The 22157-nt window shown below is 47.8% G+C and overlaps 1 protein-coding gene across 2 annotated transcripts in view; it reads right to left on the reverse strand.

Moving 5' to 3' along the window:
* CACNA1E (calcium voltage-gated channel subunit alpha1 E) overlaps positions 1-22157 on the reverse strand; it is a 385492-nt gene that overhangs the window by 64182 nt on the left and 299153 nt on the right. Inside the window, exons 12-26 of one of the 2 annotated variants that reach the window (XM_055319281.1) lie at positions 21425-21634; positions 20653-20765; positions 18951-19063; positions 18467-18598; positions 17901-17973; positions 16496-16613; positions 14700-14767; positions 13892-13989; positions 9511-9567; positions 7766-8416; positions 7023-7336; positions 3799-3958; positions 2516-2645; positions 1729-1788; positions 847-953 (exon numbers count right to left, since the gene is read on the reverse strand). In XM_055319281.1, the coding sequence (XP_055175256.1) occupies positions 847-953; positions 1729-1788; positions 2516-2645; positions 3799-3958; positions 7023-7336; positions 7766-8416; positions 9511-9567; positions 13892-13989; positions 14700-14767; positions 16496-16613; positions 17901-17973; positions 18467-18598; positions 18951-19063; positions 20653-20765; positions 21425-21634 (2404 nt within the window). The remainder of the gene's footprint in view (positions 1-846; positions 954-1728; positions 1789-2515; positions 2646-3798; positions 3959-7022; positions 7337-7765; positions 8417-9510; positions 9568-13891; positions 13990-14699; positions 14768-16495; positions 16614-17900; positions 17974-18466; positions 18599-18950; positions 19064-20652; positions 20766-21424; positions 21635-22157) is intronic. The other variant, XM_055319282.1, reaches the window with a different exon arrangement.

A 22157-nucleotide genomic window follows, 5' to 3' on the forward strand; every position in this document is an offset into this window, starting at 1 on the left:
CTGGAAAAGGGTGAAACTCATCTAGCAGTGCAACGAGGTACAGAAAGAGCCCACACGGCTGTTGTTCATCTTCTGGGCACTCTACACACCAGCTTAGGGAGAGGGCCCTGACCGTGCGCATGTCCTAGCTCTACCCTGGAGGGCCATGACATCCCCTTCCTTGCCTGGATGCCACGGGAAATGTCAGAATGCAGTTGAAAACCTGCTACAGGTGGATCAATGTTTGGGAAAAAAAACTCCCCAAATGTAATGAGCATGGTTTAGTCACCTGAATGGTTTAAGACTGTTTTCCTCAGTGCATTATCAAGGAAGCTGCGGAAGTCTTACGTTCCTGAGTTAAACGTGTTAACATGGTCCTTAGGTCTAGAAAATACCTCTGGGGTCCCGCTGCTCATGAGCAGAGAATCTTCTCATACTCAAGGTTCTGTAATCTCAACTTTGTTCTATCTTCTGCATTTGTCTTCCAAGCTGATCCTTTGTTTGACATAACCAAGAAATGAAAGGGTACATGAGCTGTCCCCTGGGTCCCTCCCTGAGCCCACGGAGGCACTGCCCACATGGGTGAGGGCCTGCCTATGTTTATTCATCTCCAAGAAAGGAACTCCAGGGCCTCTGACTTCTCCCTAGGGATCACCCCCCACCACCAGTGCTACCACTTAGGGCATGTGAGCTGAAGCTATAAGGCTCCCAGGAGTACCACAGAGGGCAAGTGGGAAGCATATTTCCAGGGCAGCTTTCTTTGGCACCACTTGGAGTGAACCTGGCCTTGAGAAGGCCTCAAATCAGTCAGAGTTTCAGGAAGAAGGGACAACAGGAAATTGAACAAGAAGAAAGAGTAACACTTACGCCAAAGCAAAGGCCACCAATGCGCCAACCACCACCACAAAGTCCAGGATGTTCCACAGGTCTCGGAAGTAGGACCCATCCTGCAGGATCAAGCCCTGGTCTATCATCTGAAGAAGAAGGACATGAACAACTATGGATGAGCCCACAGGTGCTTGCAACGCACCCAGAGCTCATTGTTCCCCGGGACAATGCCTCTATTGCCATTGTCTCCACAATCAACCCTGCACAAGGACCTGAAGAGCAGGAGGACAGGTCCTACAGGCTCTCTCCACCTAACTATGAAGTCCAAGGCCCCTTGTCATAGCCACCAGGGTTCAACTAGACTCCTTGGCTCTCACAGAACCCTGCCACATTCCTCTTTCAATTAGTGGCTCAGAGCACCAGGCATCACCACATATGCACAGATGGGAAAACTCCAGATGGGAGAGGCTATGAATAAGACAGAATTGTGGGGTGTTAGGGCGGTGGGGAATGGACTAGTAAGCAATGAGTGCAGACGGGACTACATGGAGTCGAGGAAGATTCACCCCACCTGACCCTTTGCCTTGGCGTAAAGCAGGGAGTGCACTGGAGAGGCAAAGACCATCCCCACATCTGTCTGCACCCCTACTGCTTGCCTGAGAGCTGGCCTGGCTCCCCCTTGGGCCATACCCACAGATCTGCCCCAGTCCAAACAGATCCACACAGTCACGCTGTGCCATGAAGTCTGGTCAGGACAAACTTCATTAAATTCTGAGGCCAGAAGAGGGGTTGCCAGAGGCCCTACTGAGGTCTGTCATTGGCTGGTAGGTGGCAGCACTGGGGAAGGACCCCATACTGAAGGGGCAGACCTAGGTCCCATCCAAACCCTGGAGAACCCAGCTTTTCTATGGAGGTTTTTACCTTTATAACCATCTCAAAGGTGAACACGCCAGTGAAAACATAGTCAAAATACCTCAGGACCTGTAAGACACATATGGTGAAGGGGAAGAGGATCATGTGTGGCCACCAGGCTATAGAGCCTTCTGGCTACCCACACACGTGCAGTCCTGCATCCCTGCCCCAGCTCATTTCTACCTCAGAACAGAAGCTTGGGATTGTAACTGCTAGTCGGGCACAGGGAGGAGAGGTGCCGTGTGTTCTGCTATAGCCTCAGGACCCGATGGCCAGTCCTTGGCTCTTCCCTCCCCCTTGGCCAGAACTTAATTCCCTGGGTCTCAATTACCCCACAAAATCTCTCCCTCACCTCAGGACCTGGAATCCTTGTCAGTTCCAATCCTCCCCAACTCCCTCATATCTCCTGACATATACCCTTGGGACCTCCAAGAGATGTCTCAGCTCCCTGGGGTAGGGCTTCAGCTCCCCCAAATTCAGGCACATCCCTCTTGACCATACATCAGACCAACCCCCATACAAGGTGGCTGCAAAGACCAGCTTGCTCTGGATCTAGGGCGTACTGCTGAAGCATCAGCATGTGGCGTGGCTGGGGAGTGGGGAGTGGGGACAAGGGGCTGATCATGACGTGGTCCATACTTTGCCCCAAGGAACAGGAAGGGGCCACTTCTTAACCCTTCCTCATTTCCCCAGGAACCTTCCTTAGTTCACCTTTAATACCAGGATGGGAAGGGGCAGGGATGGGGGTGGGTACCAGGGCGTTACGGAGGTTGGCAAACGGCTCCCGTGAACCCACTTTGTTGCGCTCCGAGTTGGTCAGGACGGGGTCCTCAGCTGCCAGGGCAATGCTGCTGGCGGCGATCACCAGGAGAATGCACATCTCAAAGTAGCGCAGGTTCACAATGTAGTGGCAGGCCCTGCGAATCCTGTGGGGTGCAGGAGCCAGCTGAGCTGCCTCGGCTTCCCTCCCATCCCTGTGCCTTAACTCCCCGCCCTCATGCACATCAGCCTCTTCCAGACAGCCAGGCCCTGGCCAGAGGAAGCCATGGGGAAAGCAATTTAATTTCTCAGGCACCACCCTTGATTTAAAGCTCCCGTGGGAGAAGGTAATCAGATTGGTTAGAGGCTGCACTATGCAAGCCAAGATACATTATCTGTAGGCACATCTGAGCCATGGGAGCAGCCAGCATCAGACTGCACGCACCCCACATCGTGCATAGATTCGTGGTACCCTCCACTGTATCTCAATGTCTACTCTCCCACCGTACAGAAACCGGAACATAGCAAGGAAATCAGAAGAACCCAGAAACATAAAAGTCAACCTTGATTTTAAGATTCCTAATGACAGCAGCAACATGTTTCCATGAGCCTCACGTATTCTGATTAAAGTAATTATATTCTCTAGACTGTATTCTGGACTTGGGTGACCTGATATACCTTAGCCCAAATTCCTTCCTTCCCAGAGCCCTGCCTGAATACTGCCTGTGTGCTCAGTGAAAACCTTTTTGTCTTCCTAGACTCAGAAGCCAGTCTATGTGTATATCTTGCTCATTTCCAGGGCAAAAGGAAGCTCAGTCTAACCTTCTAGAATCTTCTCTGCCACCTTCATCTCATGCCCTTACCTCTGCTTTGAGGAACATGCCCATTTCAAAATCCACATATGGGGCAGTGGGACCAGTACTCTTAAACTCTAGTAAATGATCTATTTATTCTAGGCTCTGTATTCTCAGTTCTACCCACCCCTGAAATATTTGGTGACACATCTTGAGTAGATTTCTTTCCTCCTACCCCGCCCCCACACAACCTACTGACCAAATAAGAGGTACAAGGTCCTCTTCTCATGATGTTTCTCATACTTCCCTGTCTTAAATTACTCTTCAGACTTAGCACAGAGCTCAGAGGCTGTTCAATCTCATGACCCCCCTCCACCAGTGAGCACACTGCATGTTTCAGATGTCTGGCCACAGTCTGCTAAGGAGGATCAGAAAGATGGATGGACCCTCATCTCTCCCTCTTGTCATTAACCTGCCCTGGCTCTAACCCTGGCACTGAAGGGGAAGTGATGGGAGGGTGCCTTACGGGTTGGTGGTGCTGAAGATGAACATAGAGCTGTGGGGCACCATGGCTTTGCCCGTCTCACGCTTCTCCTTCTTCTGCTGCTTCTTCTCCATTTCCTCCTCCTCCTCTTTGATCTCAGCCTCCTTCAAGGGACTGGCTTCTCCATCAGTTTTGTTGCTAACTACAAAAGGAACACGTTGAGATCGTCAGAAACCTCGCCGCTGTGAGAATGGCGCCCTTTATTTTCCATGAGGATGCACAGAGAGGAGGGGAGGGGGTTGTAGAAATATGTCTAGCCGGGGACCCTGCAAACATTGGAGGTGTTGGCTATTGCACTGAGTTAAGCCCTTGCTCTCATTCTCGCCAGACCCTCACCCTCATTTTACATGGTATAACCTTTTGTGCCATGTAAATAATGATCATGTTTCCCAGGGAACAGGATGATTGTTTCTTTTGTAAAGTTTGCAAAGTTTCCTTATATCTAAAATCTAGGTCCTTTGCCTATATTCACTTATTGAATGTTCACATCCATACACCCTGAGCAGCATGCATTCTGCCCATTATACAGACAGGAAAACTAAAGTTCAGGGAATTCAAGTACCTATCCTTACTTAGATCATAACAGCTAGTTCCCAAATCAAAATCCTGTATCCTTTTGGTGATATCACACTGCAATGGAAGATTTTAAGAAGCCATTACTCTGTTTGCGGCTGACTTCCTGGCTGTGCTTGTTCCACTCATGATTAATGTTGAAATGGCAATGCAATATTCATGCCTATATGCGACTGTGACAGCATTCTAGGAAGAGGAGGATGAAGGAGCCAGGGGCTGTGTGGAGCTCTTGGGCCACCACCCTCAGTTTCCACAGGCAAGTCACAGTGTGACATAAGTGGCAGAGAGGCAGAAAGTACCTGAGTGGGGCCAGGGACGCAGTCAACCTCTCCCACTGTTCTCTTTCAGCGAATGACTCTACCCTGGAGCCTTGCACAACTGGCAAGCCTTTGAGGTTCCGGCCCCTTCTGGGTCCTTCCAAAAGGTAACTTCTCCAAAGCCCTCTGATCATATGCTCTTCCCTATGACCAAGGCCTTCGACTAGTCCCAGAATAGGAACAGAGGAAGGTCAAAACTTTTTAATGTTTCTCATAAGAGAGGGTCCAAAGCACTTATCAGAGCATAAAATTAAACAGACACCAAAAGAGGTTGTCTGAAATTTTGAGACATGCCCAAGTCAACCCCAGGAGCACTAGATATGGGAGATTTCACTTTCTAAAGTAGACCTGGCATTCCAAGTGTAGAGAAGGTGAAGGAATGGAGATGGAGCAGTGCAAGAAAGAAAAGCAGGAAACCACAAATGTTGGAGAGGATGTGGAGAAAGGGGAACCCTCTTGCACTGTTGGTGGGAATGTGAACTGGTGCAGCCACTCTGGAAAACTGTGTGGAGGTTCCTCAAAGAGTTAAAAATAGATCTGCCCTACGACCCAGCAACTGCACTGCTGGGGATTTACCCCAAAGATACAGATGTAATGAAACACTGGGACACCTGCACCCCAATGTTTAGAGCAGCCATGTCCACAGTAGCCAAACTGTGGAAGGAGCCTCGGTGTCCATCGAACGATGAATGGATAAAGAAGATGTGGTCTGTGTATACAATAGAATATTACTCAGCCATTAGAAACGACAAATACCCACCATTTGCTTCGATGTGGATGGAACTAGAGGGTATTATGCTGAGTGAAATAAGTCAATCAGAGAAGGACAAACATTATATAGTCTCATTCATTTGGGGAATATAAAAAATAGTGAAAGGGAATAAAGGGGAAAGGAGAAAAAATGAGTGGGAAATATCAGAAAGGGAGACAGAACATGAGAGACTCCTAACTCTGGGAGACGAACTGGGGGTGGTGGAAGGGGAGGTGGGCGGGGGTGGGGGTGAATGGGTGATGGGCACTGAGGGGGACACTTGACGGGATGAGCACTGGGTGTTGTTCTATATGTTGGCAAATTGAACACCAATAAAAAATAAATTTATTTAAAAAATAATAATAAATTTAAAAAAGAAAAAGAAAAACAGGGAGGGTGACAAAACATGAGAGACTCCTAACTCTGGGAAACAAACAAGGGATAGTGGAAGGGCAGGCAGGTGGGGGAATGAGGTGACTGGGTGACGGGCACTGAAGGGAGCACTTGATGGGATGAGCACTTGGTGTTATACTATATGTTGGCAAATCAAACTCCAATAAAAATATACATAAAAAAGAAAGAAAAACAAGGAAAGGAGAAGACTGTTCTATGCAAACAGTAAAATAAGGAAAAAGGGAAGAAAAGAAGCAAGAAGCAAGGGTTGAATCCTGTGGTGACAATTCTGTGGCCATGAGACAGAAGATGGGATAAATGCAGCAACAGGGGTGGGGTGAGGGTTAGAGAGGGAATAAGGCTGGGGGAGAAGGGGTGGGGGTAGGCTTAGGGCAGGAATAGGGTTAGGGCAGAAACAGGGGTGGAGATTAGGGTTAGGGCTGGGATAGGGGTGAGGTTAGGGTAGGAAAAGGAATGGAGTTGAAGCCAGGATAAGAGTGAGCTTGGGGTGGGGATGGGGAGGGTAGGTCCAGTGATTTTTGTCTTTTCCTTTTGAGGTCTGGAGATTAACATCTACTGCCTGAGGGATGTGGGATAAACACTAAATGAAAGCTCCTTTGAGAAAAGAGTAGATAAGAGTAAAAGCTTCATAAACTGTTAGAGCTGAGAAAGACCTCAGGGATCACCCAACTCAATGCTTTCACTCTAGGGTTGACAAACTGAAGCCTTGGGAGAAACCGAGGTTTGTGGAAGCCACACACCAAGCAGATCCGGGTCATCACCTGCTCCACCAGAGGTTCCCTAAGTTGTCCGGGCGACAGGGCATGTGGAGGTCCTGGAGACCACCACCAAATATTTACACGGTAAGTTAAGGAGCTGAATAGATATCTGGGAACAAAACCACATGTGAGCCCTCTGAAGTCTCTATGGTGGTCACAGGGGCCAAGGCTGAGGGAAATTTTATGGGTAAAGCTTAAGACAGGAGAAAATTCTAACTTATATTGCCATAAACCAAGATAAATCTACTGCTATCGTTTACTTGCTGTAGAATGATTTCATCTTGCTCGTGGTGTTTCTCACGTAGTTCTACGGTGACTCCAGGGCCACCACTGTCCCCAGCCCCAGATGGGATGGGTGGTGAGGGGGAAGGGAGTCAGGGACTGCATTCTCACTGTGAATCACAGTTGAGTCCATCAAGGGGCCCACATCAGGGATGGCGACGGTGACGCTGGTGCTGTCGGTGGTGGCCTTGTCTGTGTTGGCTGTGACGCAGGAGAGGTCAGGCTCACTCTGGCTGATGACCCTGCCAATGTCCAACTGCACATCCCCCAGCAGGGCCTGCTCGCTGCTGCCCTCCGGCTCCTGCTCCGTCAGCACCATGTCCTTCCCCACTTCCGGATCGTGGTGGGGCAGGACTAGGGGTGTGTTGGCTTCATCGAGGGCTCCTGCCAGCCCAGAGCCTCTGGCCACCATCAGACTGTTCGTCCTATAGGAACAGAGGAGACGACAGCTGGGGCTTAGATCTTAAGAAGCTATTCTAAAGTGGCTGGTGAGGCAAGAGGGAAGGGTGAGGGAAGCCCAAGGATCCTTGAGGGAGAGAGCATGGCAGCTGCTGCCTCCCACCTCTACCCACCCAGGATGGGGGAGCTGAGACCCACAGGCAGTGTCCATGCCTTATGCCTGTCCATCCGTCCATGACCTGCTCCCAACAGGAGATGCCCCAGAAGAACAGACCCTGGTTTTCAAGGGGACAGAGTCCATGACCTTTCATATATACATACCTTACAAAGGGTGCATTAGCATCTTCTCCATTTTAGAAAAGGAAAGAAAACTGAGGATCAAATGGGGTTACACCGAAGAGTCCTTAACCCCAGCAGTGCTGTAGGCCTCCAGGGCACTCCTGTGACCAGCTTACCTCCTTAAGTCTTGGCCTCTGTCTTCTTCCTGGATGGTGGGTTCTTTGCCTGCATGGCCGCCCCTGGGCTCTCGCTCCTTCTCCCCGTCGGTGAGCACCCCCTCATCCAGACTCCGCTCCTGGCTGACAGACCTGCTCCGGGAGGTGGAGGAGAGCTCCTTGCCTTCCGTCCTGACACGACGGTGCCGGCTGCGCCGCTGGCTCTGCCTGTGCCTGGCCCGGTCCTCGAAGGTCACCACGGTCTCCCCTCCCCCAGCCTCCTGCTGGGTCGGATCACAGTTCCCATGACAGGGCCTGGCCAGCCATGGTGGCTCCCGTTTGCCCAGGGACAAAGGGCTCCTCTGGTTGTCCAGGGCACTCGACAGGTCCCCTCCATCCCCCTTGAGGGACCCCCCGCGGCTGATGATGCGCTCCTCCTCACACTTCTCCAGGCCCAGGCCTAGACCCTCAATAGGCCTGGGTCTCCGGTAGAGGCTGGGGTGGGCGTTGAGCGGGTTGAGGGGGCTCAGCGGGTTGAGGGGGTTGAGGGGGTTCATCGGTGGGGCCTCCTCTTTATTGAGGGCCTCCTGGCTGGACATCTGCATGTGCCTTCTCAGCTGGCTGGTGCGCTGCTCCCACACCGACATGTGGTGCCGGCGCCTCCGCTCCCTCCTGCCAAAGGGGAGACGGTGAGGACTAGGTCAGAACCCAACAGCTGAGGGCCAGGGAGGGAGCCACTGGGGTGTAGACCAGCCCTCAGCGGCCATGGGAAAGGGGCGGGACACATGGGGGGCAGGGCAGCAAACGGGAGAGCCCAGGACCTGCAGACAGGAAGCACAGAGAGATAGCAGAGTGGGCCACACGCAAGTAGGTGGTCGGACCAGTGCCTCCTAGCATGTGGGGCTTCCCACTCCAATCCCTGCTCTGCAGTAGTCGAGTGCCGGGGTAGGGGGTCAGCCCAGGACTCACCGGGTCTGCACACCCCTGTTCTCCTTTGTTCTGAGGGCATCCATCCACCTGCACCCACCCTGTGCTCACGCTCACCACTGGCCCTTAATTCCAGGTCAGGGACCTTTCTTCCTCCTGTTCTCCCTGTCCTCTGCACCTCAGGTTACAGCTGGGGTAGCACAGGCTGGATCCTAGCAGAGGAGGGCTGGCGACAGCGACAAGCAGACCCACATTGGCATCACCCTCAAAGAGCAGGAGTGCCATGGATCCCCAACAGCTAATAAAAACCTGAGGACTGCGTGTGCAGACACCAGCCACTCATCCTCAAAACCACTGCTGAACATTTCAGCTCGGGGGCCTCAGTGGGCATTCACGTGGCAGCAGGCACACGCAAATGTGACACGCCCAGGAGAGCGCACGGGAGTGGGCTCACAGGGGCCGAGGGGCGGTCACCCTACACTTTCACTCACATGTGCCCACACGCATCCTCGCTGAGGCCCGCACGTGGGCCCACGTGAAAGGCACACCCACCGACACAAAGTACCCGCACCAACGCGTGCCCACTCACGGGCCGCACAGAGGAGTGAACGACACACGGGGTCACATACCTTAGACACACACATTGAAACAAGCACATGTTGAAAGGTGCAGAGTATAGCGTCCACAAACCATGTGCACGGAACACACGCACACACCGCGGCACGCGCTGACATGCACACCCGCTGCCACTTTGTCTGTGGCGAGAACAGAGACACGGTGTCCCTACACACACACACACACGGAACCACTCACAAACACGCAGACCGGTACACACATACAGGTGGCTGCTGCGTGGCTCCCACATCGACATGTGGTGTCTTCTCCTTCTGTCTCTTCTGGGAAAGAAAAACGAACAGGTTCAGTTCACCCCAACCTCTAGGAACCACAAGCCCCACAGCCACCAGCCAGTGTTCAAGAAGAGGCTCGGAGTCCTCTACGTGCCCGTACGCTCTCCACATGCCTGCTGCCCTCTGTAGGCTCCCAACCTTCAACTTGCCAAGGGAGTGACCTTTCGTTCCTTATTGTGTGCAAACATATGGGTCCAGGGTTTGAAGCATACATGCAGACGCAAAGGATATATCATGTCATGGGAGTATACAGCTTCAGGTGCTCCATCATCATGCCCCACTGGCACTCATACTGGCCCCTAAATAGCCTTCAGAGATCTATTCTGGAAACCCTATAAACTTGGACGAGAGTTGTATTTCCCCCAATTATGTCTAGGATATTCACATGGGTGGGATTCCCTGACTCATCGCTCCAATCACTGTAGAACATGCAGGAACAAATGCCCCACCATGCACATCATCAAAGCCACCAAGCAGCCCATGGCCAGGGGCAGGGTCACCACTCCATGGGCTACTGTCCATGTACTTCAGGATATGTGCGTGCCCCTGCAATTCTGCAACAGCGACCCTGGCCAGAGGCCCTCTGGGTTCTGTTCAGCCACGTAAAGCAAGCACAGCGTTGATCTTCTTAGCCATGCACAGGAAGAAAAAAATAAACCTTTCTACAGACACACACATGCTGTGCCCTTTTACTGACAAGGTCAGTAGAAGGTCAGACTGGCAGGGTATGGGCATCATCCACCAAGGCAAATGGGACTCCTAAAAATGAAGCTCTCAGTGCACAGTCAATGCTCAGGTAGAGGACAACACACACGGCACACTTGTGGAGCAAGCTTGCCCCAAGTCCTGGGCTGACAGACCCAGTGTGGCCCACTGGGCCCCGCCTCGACCTGGGAGGTTAGCAAATGCTGTTCCCTCCCTGACCAATGGAGAATATGCTAGGCAAAGTAGCACTGCCCTACCGCCATGCCCCACAGCCGCAGTGAAGCCTGATATATGGGTGGGCTGAGGGAGTAGAGGCAGCTGGTTGGAGCCTCACTTGGCATCTGGAAGAGGCACAATGTGTACAAGCATCCATGGAGTGGGTGCAGACATCACTGTGGAGACGCCTGTGAGCTCCCCAACTGTATGCACCCTTCAGCTCAGGCAGCTGTAATGCAATGAGGCACACGCAGAGTGGTGGTGCCAAGAAGCATGGATAGCATATAGAAATAGAAAGACACACTCTAGCCAGGCAGCATGCACACCCACTAGGGAAAGCAGATTCTACCGTCTATTTGCAGATCCTCAAACACTCAAATATCAGCTCTCCAGAAGCACATGTGTAAGAGTTTAAGTACATAGAAGAATTCTTTCTCATGAATGCACACGCACGCACGCACGCGCGCGCGCACACACACACACACAGACCAAGCAAAGAGAGACACAACTTTTAGCTCCCATACAAATCAGATACACACTTCAAACAGCACTTCTCCACTCACACATACAAATATCCAAAGTCACACTGCATCATTAATATACCTTCATTCCCAAAATCACACAGAGAAGCATCAACATATCTCCAACTCATACGTATGTGACCTCACATACACCTTAGGCTAACCTTGTGGATCAGGAGTGGGCAGCTGGCATTCTTCCCATTTCAAAGATGGGGAAACAGAGATTCTAGGATCCTAAGTGGTTCTCTCTCCAAGGACATGGAGCACATGAGTGACAGAACCAGCCCTCAGACCTTCTGATTTGTAACAACGCTCTTTTCATGCTTCTCTACGGAGTCCACATCCTTGGTTGTACCATAGTCTAAAAAGCAGCAGTCTTGCCTGCGCTCCTGAGCAGCACACACCCACCCTGACATAGTTTCCACCAGCAGTACCCACCCTGCAGCACATGTACTATGACCAAAGCTGGATCCCTGCTCATCTTGGATGGTTACAGCACCTTCTTCCATCTCACTGGGCCCAGATACACACACAGCTCACTGCCTACAGACCTATGCCTACCAGCATTTCATTCATTCTTTCATTCCACAAATAGTGAGTTTCTACTCTGGGCCAAGCATCTTCCCAACTCACGTCTCCAAACCCACTCTTCCCCAGGCTTCCTCAACTCAGTAAATAGAACCACCCACTCCTAAGTGACAGCCAGCCCTACCCATCAGCATGTTTGCATACCTGTGTGTGTTTATTTTTAACCCAAACTCATGAGTGCAGGGAAGGTGGGGTAGGAACTACTCAAGGCCCAGCGATTATTCCAGAGAGGAAAGAGTTCCTCTGCCTTTCTCCATCAATCTTTAACAAATTTGGAGGACAGTCTATTCTCACTTCCAGAGAAGGCGCTCAGGGCCAGCCTTTCAGTTTTGAAAGGTAAGGGCAGGATGATGACTGTTCCGGGGAAGCAGGCCCCCATATAGAACTCTGGAATGCCTCTATAGGGGGTACTGACGACATTCAGAGCCCTTCCCATGACCACTTGGCAAAGGCGGCTCCTCCTTTTCCAGCTTCAAGTAATGGATTACAGGGTCTGGTTGTTAGGATAGAGGCGCACAGCCCAGGGGTCTCAAAACCTTCCCATTGAGCCACCCATACAGATCTCACAGAGGCTCAGAAACCATAGGGATTCTCAGCTCAATACCTTCGTCCAGCTCCACATAGTGCTCACACTTTGCTAACCAGCAACCACAGGCCCAGGCTGGATCCTTCAAGTCTATACTCAACTGCTCCACTCTCTCACCTGCCATTCTCTCTCTAATACACTCCAACTGGATTCTGTTCCCACCAAGCTACTAAAACTGAAGGTTGCAAACAACTTTCATTTTGCCAAACCCAATGGTCCCTGGTGTCTTCATTTTACGTGATCTTTCAGTAGCATTTAGCTGTACTCCTTCCTTTTCTTTAGGTCTCCAGGTCATGACACTTCCCTGTTCTTTCTTCCTACTCCTAATCACTCCCCATCTCCTTGGTGGGTTTCTCCCCCTGCCAAATCTGGAGGCACAGGAGTGCCTTGGGCTTCTGTCCTGAGCAACTCTGTCTCCACTACAACTCCATATGAGCTCATCCACGATGATAGCTTAAATCTGTCCAAACACAAATGGGTCCCCACAAATCTTTATTTCTAACCCTTACTTCTTCTAAGCTTCAGACTCATGTAATCAATGGCCTCTTGGGCATCTTTACTTGGATGTCCTCTAAGTATCTCAAATGTAACGTGGGAAAATGAACCTTGGATTTCTACCGTCCTCCAGGCTATCAGAAAGTACCACCACCCTCTACCTAGTTGCTTAGGCATGAAGCCTTAAAGCATGGGGGAAATACTCTTTTATCTCTACCCCCTATATCATGTTTAATTCATCACCTTTCCCTTTGGTTCTGTCCCCAAAGCACAGACTGAGTAGGATTACTTCTCACCTCCTTCCCTGCTACCACGGCCTCAACTACTATTACCTGTCACCTACTTTACTCTTAGTTAACACTATTTCTCTGCCTCTACCCTTGGCCCTTGCAATCCATTCTTCATAGAGCAGAGTGACTTTTTAAAAGTATAAATCATATGGGGTTCCTGGGTGGCTCAGGTCATGATCCCAGGGTCCTGGGATGGAACCCTGTGTAGGGCTCCCTGCTCAATGGGGAGTTTGCTTCTCTGTCTGCCTTTGCTCTGCCTCTGCCCCTTACCCTGCTCACACTCTCTTTCTCTCAAATAAATAAATAAAATCATTTTTTAAGTATACAGCATGTAGTATCTATCCTCCTGCCTTAGACCCTCTAAGGTTGCAATTAGAATAAAAGCTAAAATCCTGGGCCTTCAGGATTCCCCTGACCTTATCTCCTTCTATTCCTCCTTGTTCCCTGCACACCAGCCACCCTGCACCTTGCTGGAGAATAATCCTCCTCTGTAATTTCATGTGACTGCCTTCTCTACATATAGATCTCTATTTGAGTATCACCTCTTCAAAGAATCCCTCCCAGACTGCCTGTAAGTACTCCATCCAATTCATATTCCTCTGCATTTCTACCCTGTTTTATCTTATAGCAATGATCTCCACTTAAAATTATTTATGTGTGTTTATTATCTATCTCTCTCACTGAAATAAAAACTCCATGAGAACAGAGACTCTGTCTTGCTCATTGCTGTATTCACAGGACATTTCCCAGCATGGAGTAGTCATCCTCCAATAATATACCATTTTGAGTTGATGAATAGGACATTTCCCAGCATGGAGTAGGCATCCTCCAATAATACACCATTTTAAGTTGATGAATTGGCTGTTAGCACAGGAGCCCAGGGGACAGTGAAGTGGGGACAGCCAACTCACTCGATAGAAGGCATGTTGGGTGCAGACATCGGGCTGACCTCCTTGGCCTTCTGCAATGCATGTTTCTGGTTAAAAGCCTCCTCTTCTTCTTGTTCATCCTAGATACAAAGCAGAAATGGCTTTTCCTGGGTTCCCCATGAAGGAGAATAGTGCCCTTGACTCTCCCCACAAGTTCTAGAGACCAGGTGAAATGAGGAAGGCAGGTAAAGGCGTTAAACAAGGTAGTAGGAGGGTGCGTTGGCTCACAGACCTCAAGTGGCCAGGCATCTTGGGAGACAGAAAGAAGCCTCATCAGCCCTGGCATGATCAGTAATTCTGGTCTCCACTCAGCCCCACGAGCTTCCCCACAATTTCTCAGGAAAGCCATCAATTCTACCCCAAGTTCTACCCCCTCAGTGGAGCCCATGGCTATGGAAGTCAGAAACTGAAGCTGACATCTCTCAGATGATCTGCAGTATCTGCAAGTTATAGAGCCAGGGCCCTTCCAGGTAGACCCACCCTAAAGGAAAACACTAGGACTGTGCCTCTACTCACACCCTCTCCCCTGCCCAGTTAAGTGGCCTCACCCCAGGTGATCAGGCAGGGACATCATCCCTTCTTTGTGATGACACTGGAAAAGCCAGTTCAGGTGAAATGACTACAGCTACTAAGAACATACATCTTAGCCTGCTCTGGTTTTCACATACATTATTTTACTTGACCTCAATAATAATCCTGTGAAGTATGCAAAGCAGATATATCATTCCCATGTTATAGAGGAAGTGCCCAATGGCACTACAGAATCATCAGAAATGCAGAAAATGCTTACCTTGGTCAGCTCTTGGGCATTGGCCAGATTGTCCACAGCAATGGCCAAGAACACATTCAGCAGTGTGTCTGGGGTGATGAGTTAAGGATGGGGAACTAAGAAAACCAAAAGGCTTTAGCAAGACTGAAGACGTCTCTAGGTCTTTGCTGCCTCGGATACCAGCAGGAGCAGAAGCTGCCCCATAGCAACAATTAAGCAGAGGTTATGCAACCTTCCTTCCTTCCACATAGCTTCTCTTTGCACAGGACATAGAAATAGCTGAATCCAACCACTCAGGGGTCAAGTTGGGATAAGGAGGCCTTTAGACACGTGTGGCCTCCATTTATAGTGATACTGAATAGAGAATCACTGAACAACATGACAGTAAGGAGCTCAATGCAGGACCTTGCCTCTCCTTTCTGGGAGGCTGGCATCGAAACCCACCTAGACCAAACATCCCACCCTGTTCTTAAAGATGAAAAGAAATGAGATTCCACCAGACCCATCACTGACTGGTTCCCAATAATGAAACACTAGTTATTCTCCTTCTTATCCTGGGAGGCTTCCATATTTCATTTAGGAAAAATGTCACAGAGCACACAAGATCATTATGGAACCCACTTCTATTCCAAGCTCTAACCTCTGAGGTCCTAGTTTTCCAACTTCCTTTGAGGTCCATGTGTTGTGGAATATAGAACTGATTCCAGCATAGAAGTCCAGTCTGACTACCCTCAGAGAAACAGCATGCCACTGTGACAAACTGGCCTTCCAATTCTGTGATGTGCTGCATAGCTTTCTTTTTATGGGTTTCTCATGTTTGGTTCATAGTCTGCTCTGGCCTCTAGAAATTTTCAGGGCAAAAAAGCTAAAGGGGTATCTCTTCTATGTGAGACTGGGGAAAAAAAAGTATAGCTATATCACCTGGCTCTCCCTTTTTTGCTCCACCACGGCCATTTCAAGGCAAGTCCCATTTCCCCAAAACATCTAGTGATTGTATACAAGTGTGCAGTTTGTAAGGTGCATCCAGATAAATTATCTCATTTACTATTCACACCTAGCAAAAGGCTGGATGCTGATATTCTCCTTACAGATGTGAAAACTAGAAGCTCAGAGAGATTAGGGGACTTTCCCAAGACCACAGAGCTGGTAAGCAGAATTGCCAGGATTAAAACCCAAATCTTCCTAGACTAGATCCTGTGACCAGGTATGGGTTTAGGAATTGAAGGGACTTGATTTCCAGTCTCCCTTTGACTTCAGTTATTTCTTCTAAGTCTTAGAAGGTAAGGATTAGTTCAAAGAGCACCTGTAAAACACTTAGTGCAGGGTCTCATGTATAGCACAAATATAATAAATGTTGCCTATGCTTAATAGTATTAGCATTAATCATAATGCTGATATTTTTGAGATCTTAACTATGTAGCAGGTCCTGCTCTATATTAACATGTAATTAATTAGTAATGCAATATGGCCACTATTTCAGCCTACAATTATCTTTGTCATCCATTTTCCCCAGATGACAGTATCTCCAACTATTCAGTATAAGAGCCTCATATGTTATTATTCACGTATGCTGAAGATTTGGATAATACTTTATCTTCTTGTTTATATTTGTCTTCTTTACCCAACTAGAATACAATTTACTTAAGATCAGAATCCTTGTTTCTCTTAGTACATCAAGCAATATCTACCCCAGAACTACCCTGACCCACCCTCCCCAACAAAAAAAGCCCCACCCACCTCTCTACCACCACCCTCCTCAAATGCTGGTTCAAGCAGGCAGTCAGGCAGCATGAAGAGGAGTATCTTAAAAAGGATACAGTTTCCAAACAAGGTGAGCACAATGAAATAGATAGCTGACCACATGCCTGAGCTAACTCCACCCTGGGAACGGATCCCATTGTACATCACCTCATTCCAGTCCTCACCTGTTAGGATCTATGCAAAGCAAATAATAAGCAAGTCAGAGACTTGGGTTGGTTGAGAAAATGGGGCCAATGTAAAAAAGAAAATTCTGGCCTGGGTCTTTCCATCTACCCCCTGCTTGGTCATTCTGCCAGGGAGAAAAATAAAGTCACTTTCATGAATAATTCTAAACTTTCTTCTGATAAGGACGATAATTTTAGGCACTGAAAATGGAAAGAGAGCATCAAAAGAAAGAGTCTATTCTGAGTTTGAATACAAACTCCCTCCACTTCCAGCTTTGTCAGGCCTAGGGGAATCAGAGAGACCAGATGGTCTGGTCACTACCAGTCTATCCCAAGGGAGCTAAGATACAGTACTTAGGATAGCAGCATTATTACAAAGAGCCTCATAGGCTCCAGTTCCAGAGACCTGATTCTGGTTTAACCTAAGATTTTAGCTAAATAGTGTTTTCTTTAGCTCTCAGCATTATAGATTTTTGAGTTTCCCTCCATGATTTAAAAATATTTTTTTGTGGGACAGGGGGAGGTGGGGTGGCGGAAAAATTAATTCATTAAATGGAATATGGGTCAGAAGATGTGTCCAATTTCAGAGAACCATAAATGTGATATGACAGTTTTACTTCTTCCTTACCAACTTGGATGACTTTTATTTCTTTTTCTTGTCTGATTGCTGTGGCTAGGACTTCCAGTACTATGTAGAATAAAAGTGGTGCAAGTAGACATCCTTGTCTTGTTCCTAGTCTTAGAGAAAAAGCTTTCAGCTTTTCACCATTGAGTATGATTTGGCTGTGGGTTTGTCATATATGGCTTTATTATGTCAAAGAAGGTTCCTTACATACTCATTTTGTTCAGAGTTTTATCATGAATTAATGTTAAATTTTGTTAATTTTTTTCTGCATCTATTAAAATAATATGATTTTTATCCTTTATTTTGTTAATGTGGTAGATCTTATTGATTGATTTCTGGATACTGAACCATCCTTGCATTCCTGGAATAAAGCCCACTTGATGGTGGTCATAAATATCGCAAGTTACTAAGTGTCCCTACCTTAATATCTCTTGCAAACTCACAAGTATAGGGAAAAGGCCAATATGTAATCATAATAGAGCTCTTCTATTACTGGTAAAAACATAGCTACAGAAATTCTAAGAATTATTGTGATGATAATTACTCAACAAGAGTCCCAGTTGCCTGGGATAAGCCTGGGGAGGAAAAATAGGATTCTCCTAACATATCATTTTGCTGCATGAGCTCCAAAAGATCCTACAAAACATTTTTAACTGCTACTTGGCCTCATACCTGGAATACAGTCATGATGGCTGCAGGGAAGGTGTCAAAGTTTGCTGAAGGAGTCCCATCATTAAAGTTAAACCTGAAAAATGAAGTTCAGAGAGAAGGATGAAATGAAAATCTCACATACCAAGTTTTCCCTTCCTTCTCCATTACTTCTTTTACCCTTTCTCTAGATACTCCTCTTCCCTAATTTCTCCCCATTCCATGTAATTATGAAGATGGTATTATGAATAACTACTACTGATGGACGGTGCACTTTGAAGGGTGTGGATAACAAGATAGGGTTTGGGCTGATCTTGAGTTTTAAGGCTCCATGCCATACATTTTAGGGACAGCTCCAAAGAGAGGGGTCTCCAAACCCAGAATCCTGTATGGTGTGAAAAGATTAAAAGCAGAGACATATGTTTTATACACACACACACACACACACACACACACACACACACTTAGTGGTTGATGTGGACCAAAGCAAAAAGGATGGTAGCACAGTGATCAGATTAGAAACCCTGGTGCTCACAGGCTGAAAACTTAGTTTTGAGGCTCCTTTGAATGGGAAGTTCACTGATGCTTACCTGCCTCCAAACAGCTGCATTCCTAGAAGAGCAAAGACAACGATGAAGAGGAAGAGGAGGAAGAGCAAACTGATGATAGACTTCATAGAACTCATCAAGGAGACCACCAAATTTCGCAGAGATGCCCAATACCTATAAAACCCAAACATTATAGCAGTGAACACTGAGTATAAAATTATCCCCAAATGCAGCAGGGCATCTGCCTGGTAGTCTATGAAATATGCTGTATTTGTATACTTGGGTGAAAGAGAGATGTCAGCAACAATGAGGTACCCCTTGGGAATGTGGCATGGAATCTGTCATCCTAGATATTTTTCTGGTTTGATTTTTGGAGAAGGAGGAGCTGAAGAATGGAGTAGGGGATGTGGTAGGGAAGGGGAACATGTGGCCAAGGGAAATAGGGTACAGAAGGAAATACAATAAGTCAAAGAGAAGCTTCCACTCTCACAGGTGGCTAGGAAGAGTCTAGATTCTGATCACTTACTTGGTTATTTTAAATATTCTTAGAAGCCGGAGAGCCCGTAAGACACTGATTCCAAAAGATGTGCCAGGTCTGAAGATTGCCCAGACCACTTCAAAGATGCTGCCCACTGTGACCTATAGAGCCAAACCCAGCCACAGTGAGGAGGAGGAGCAGGAGAGAAGAGCCTTCTAGCACTCAGCAGTCAATGCTTCTTACTAGGCTGTGGTGAAATTAAAACTCTACCCTCCCCACCGAGCACAGCTCCTACAGGATAACCCATCTGTGAAGGCTGCTGAAGGAAACAGAGGCTCTACTGCCTCCCTCCCCACTGCCCCCCATTCTCCCACCCTGACTTCACTCCTTCATACTGGAGACGAGTTCCCTGACTGCCGTTCTGTCCTCGGTGCAAACTACCAGAACCAGGCACTACTTCTCCACAGATCTGATAGCCACAACTGTCCTTACAGAATAACACCTTGAACAAACAGATGAAAGAGGGGTACTTGAGGCAAGGAAACAAGTTTGAGTTAATACAGGTTGAATTCCGATGTAAAAGCCTCAGAGGAGGTCCACATTCGCTCCCTGTCCTAGAATTTAGTGCTACCCAGAATGGTTCTGGTACCTGTATGTGAAATAGCTGTCACTCAGGTCCCACACCCCCATGTGACAGTACCACTTGGTGGCATAGAATTGACTGCTGTAGGAAGTAGCAATGTCAAATTAACACTCTGGTTTTCATTTCAATGCTATGTTCACTGAACATCTACTATATTCTACATGGTGCCCAAGGAGAGGTAACAAAAATGAATCCTCACTGCAAGGCTGCAAAGTATGTATATAGGGAATGGTCCTTCACTAGCTGCTGTGCCTGAAAATTGTCCATACCCAGAAGCATATGTTCCAAGTTAAAATGCAGACTGGCAAGGGCTCAAAATCGTTAGCACCTAACAAGATTTGGCAGGAACAGAAGTGGGTTTGGCAGAGAGATAAGTGGTTCAGGAACCCAAAGGTTTGCACCCTAGTTCTGCTGCACTGGCCCTGTGAACTTGCACACGATGTTCTCTATTTCCTCACTGGTGAATGGGAAAGGTAACTCCTGATACATAATAGAGTGGTTAGGAGTCTGGAAAGCAGTGCAGGACAAAAATGTCTGTCAAAGTACCTTGAAGACGGTTAGATAAGTACACATTTATATATCAACATTATTTAGGAAGTGAACACTGGATGAAACAGTCTATGTGGGAACTTGCTAATACAAGAGTGTGTGTCTTTGTACATGTTTGCAGGAAAGTTCTATCTCAGTAATTTTCCCAATTTTAAGCTGAACTAAAAAACAAATATAAGCTTCTCTTTTTTTACTGAACCACCTTCTGGAATCAGTTCCTTTGTTCTCTCTCAGGCTTCCCCTAAGACAATAAGTGGTTAAAAACTTGCTATGGGTAGCTCCATCAAATTCACTCAGCTATACACGGAAGTGTTACACCACAATATCCATGTTATACTTAAAAAAAACCATTAAAAATAAAAGAGCTTTAAACAAACCATCCAACCCTAATATGGGAAGGACTCACTCATTCCTGACCTCCCTTTAGCTAACTTACTTATTCTCCTTTTATAAATTCTGATTTTAGTGCTTCATGCTGAGCAATAAAGCAAGCTGCTTATTTCACATGGTGGTATATCAACATGAAGCAGGAGGACAGGTAGGCTCCAAAGCACTTACCCCAAAATCAAAACAGTTGAATGAAGAATGAAAATAAAGTCGAGGTCCCATGCCATACATCTTCAGGGACATCTCCAAGAGGAACAGTCCCAGAAACAAAAACTCTGCATAGTCTGAAAGCATCAAAAGCACATGTGTTTGTTGTGTAGAGAGTATGGGCTCCCGCACTCCTCAGCCCAACCCCTCACCTACAGAGGAGCCCTCAATACCAACAGGCAAAACCTAATGATATCTGAATATACTCTCTGACCTGGGAGTCCCAGGCACACCCCATGTATCAGCTTTGTCATTTTTCAATGGATGTTAAATGATATATGGCTCTTAGGAAAGAAAGAAAGGGCTTTGCCATGGCGCTGATGAAGGAGCCAGATTCATTCTACACACACACTCAGCTGTGACAGCATCCTAGATCCTCATTTTCACCCAGTGGCAGCCTTACCCAGAGGTGACCTATAAATTCCCATCTTGGTCTACTGGAGGTAACCACTACCTAAGAACTTTCTCCCCAGGACTTAGGTGACCAAAATTCTCTATGCCATTGAGCCTCCTTAAGATACTAAATGAAGCCCTTAAAGTACCCAAGGCTAATGCCATTTCATTGACTTATCAGCAAAGATTTATCTGATTCAACAATCAATGCCTAGGGGAATGGTGGTGTGATATCCCAACGCCTTGAGGACAACTCTGGCCTCCCCCACAGTACCCTGCCAGGCCCAACAGGACATATGCTCTCTTACATTCACACTCAAATCTAGCTACACTGTTTACTTACAGAGGAGATGGGTGAGCCACTGGGGCTGGTTATGATGGACGATGGCCACACAGGCAGTGTTGAGAGCCACAAGGCTCAACACAATCCAGTAAAACACCTGGGATTTCACCATGTGGCGGATAGAGATGCGCAGAAGCCTTTCTTTGTGCCGGAAATAGGAGGCCCCATCCACCTTTGCACTTTTGATGCTGGCTCGGGCGAGAGGTGTGCCTAAGGGGAAAGAAGTAAGGAAGAAGAATGAGGCTGCACAACAGATCACCCTCCATGGGAAGGGCACAGTCAAAGGGGGAGGCAGACAGCTTTAATGCTGGGGCTAGGTGACCCCCACATTGTAGGCCCAGGGAATCCCAATGGTATGAGCTAGGTAGTTTCCATACCAGATATCCCTGCTTTTCCTCACCAGACATTCTCAGTTCTAGGAAATGGAAAGATTCCTTGGGCACAACACCAGACATATACCCAGCTTCCTGAATCTTAATAGTGTAGCGTTAATGTTTTTAACAGGTTGGGATTCTCTCTGGTCTTTCCTTTTAAATATGCTTCAGGCACTAGAATTGTTTTGCTGCATTTGTGATTATTTCTACCATGGGCAGGCGAAAGCAGCAATGAGTTCTGTATACCTCTTCTGCTTTTTAGGATGACGTAAAGGAGGAAGTAAAAATCTGCCATCAGCCAGCATGTCTAATAGAACCTGGGATTGAAGAATAATCATTTAAGAGTTGTCAGCAGGATT

This window comes from Nyctereutes procyonoides, unplaced genomic scaffold (genome assembly GCF_905146905.1).
Source record: "Nyctereutes procyonoides isolate TBG_1078 unplaced genomic scaffold, NYPRO_anot_genome, whole genome shotgun sequence".
Lineage (NCBI taxonomy): Eukaryota > Metazoa > Chordata > Mammalia > Carnivora > Canidae > Nyctereutes > Nyctereutes procyonoides.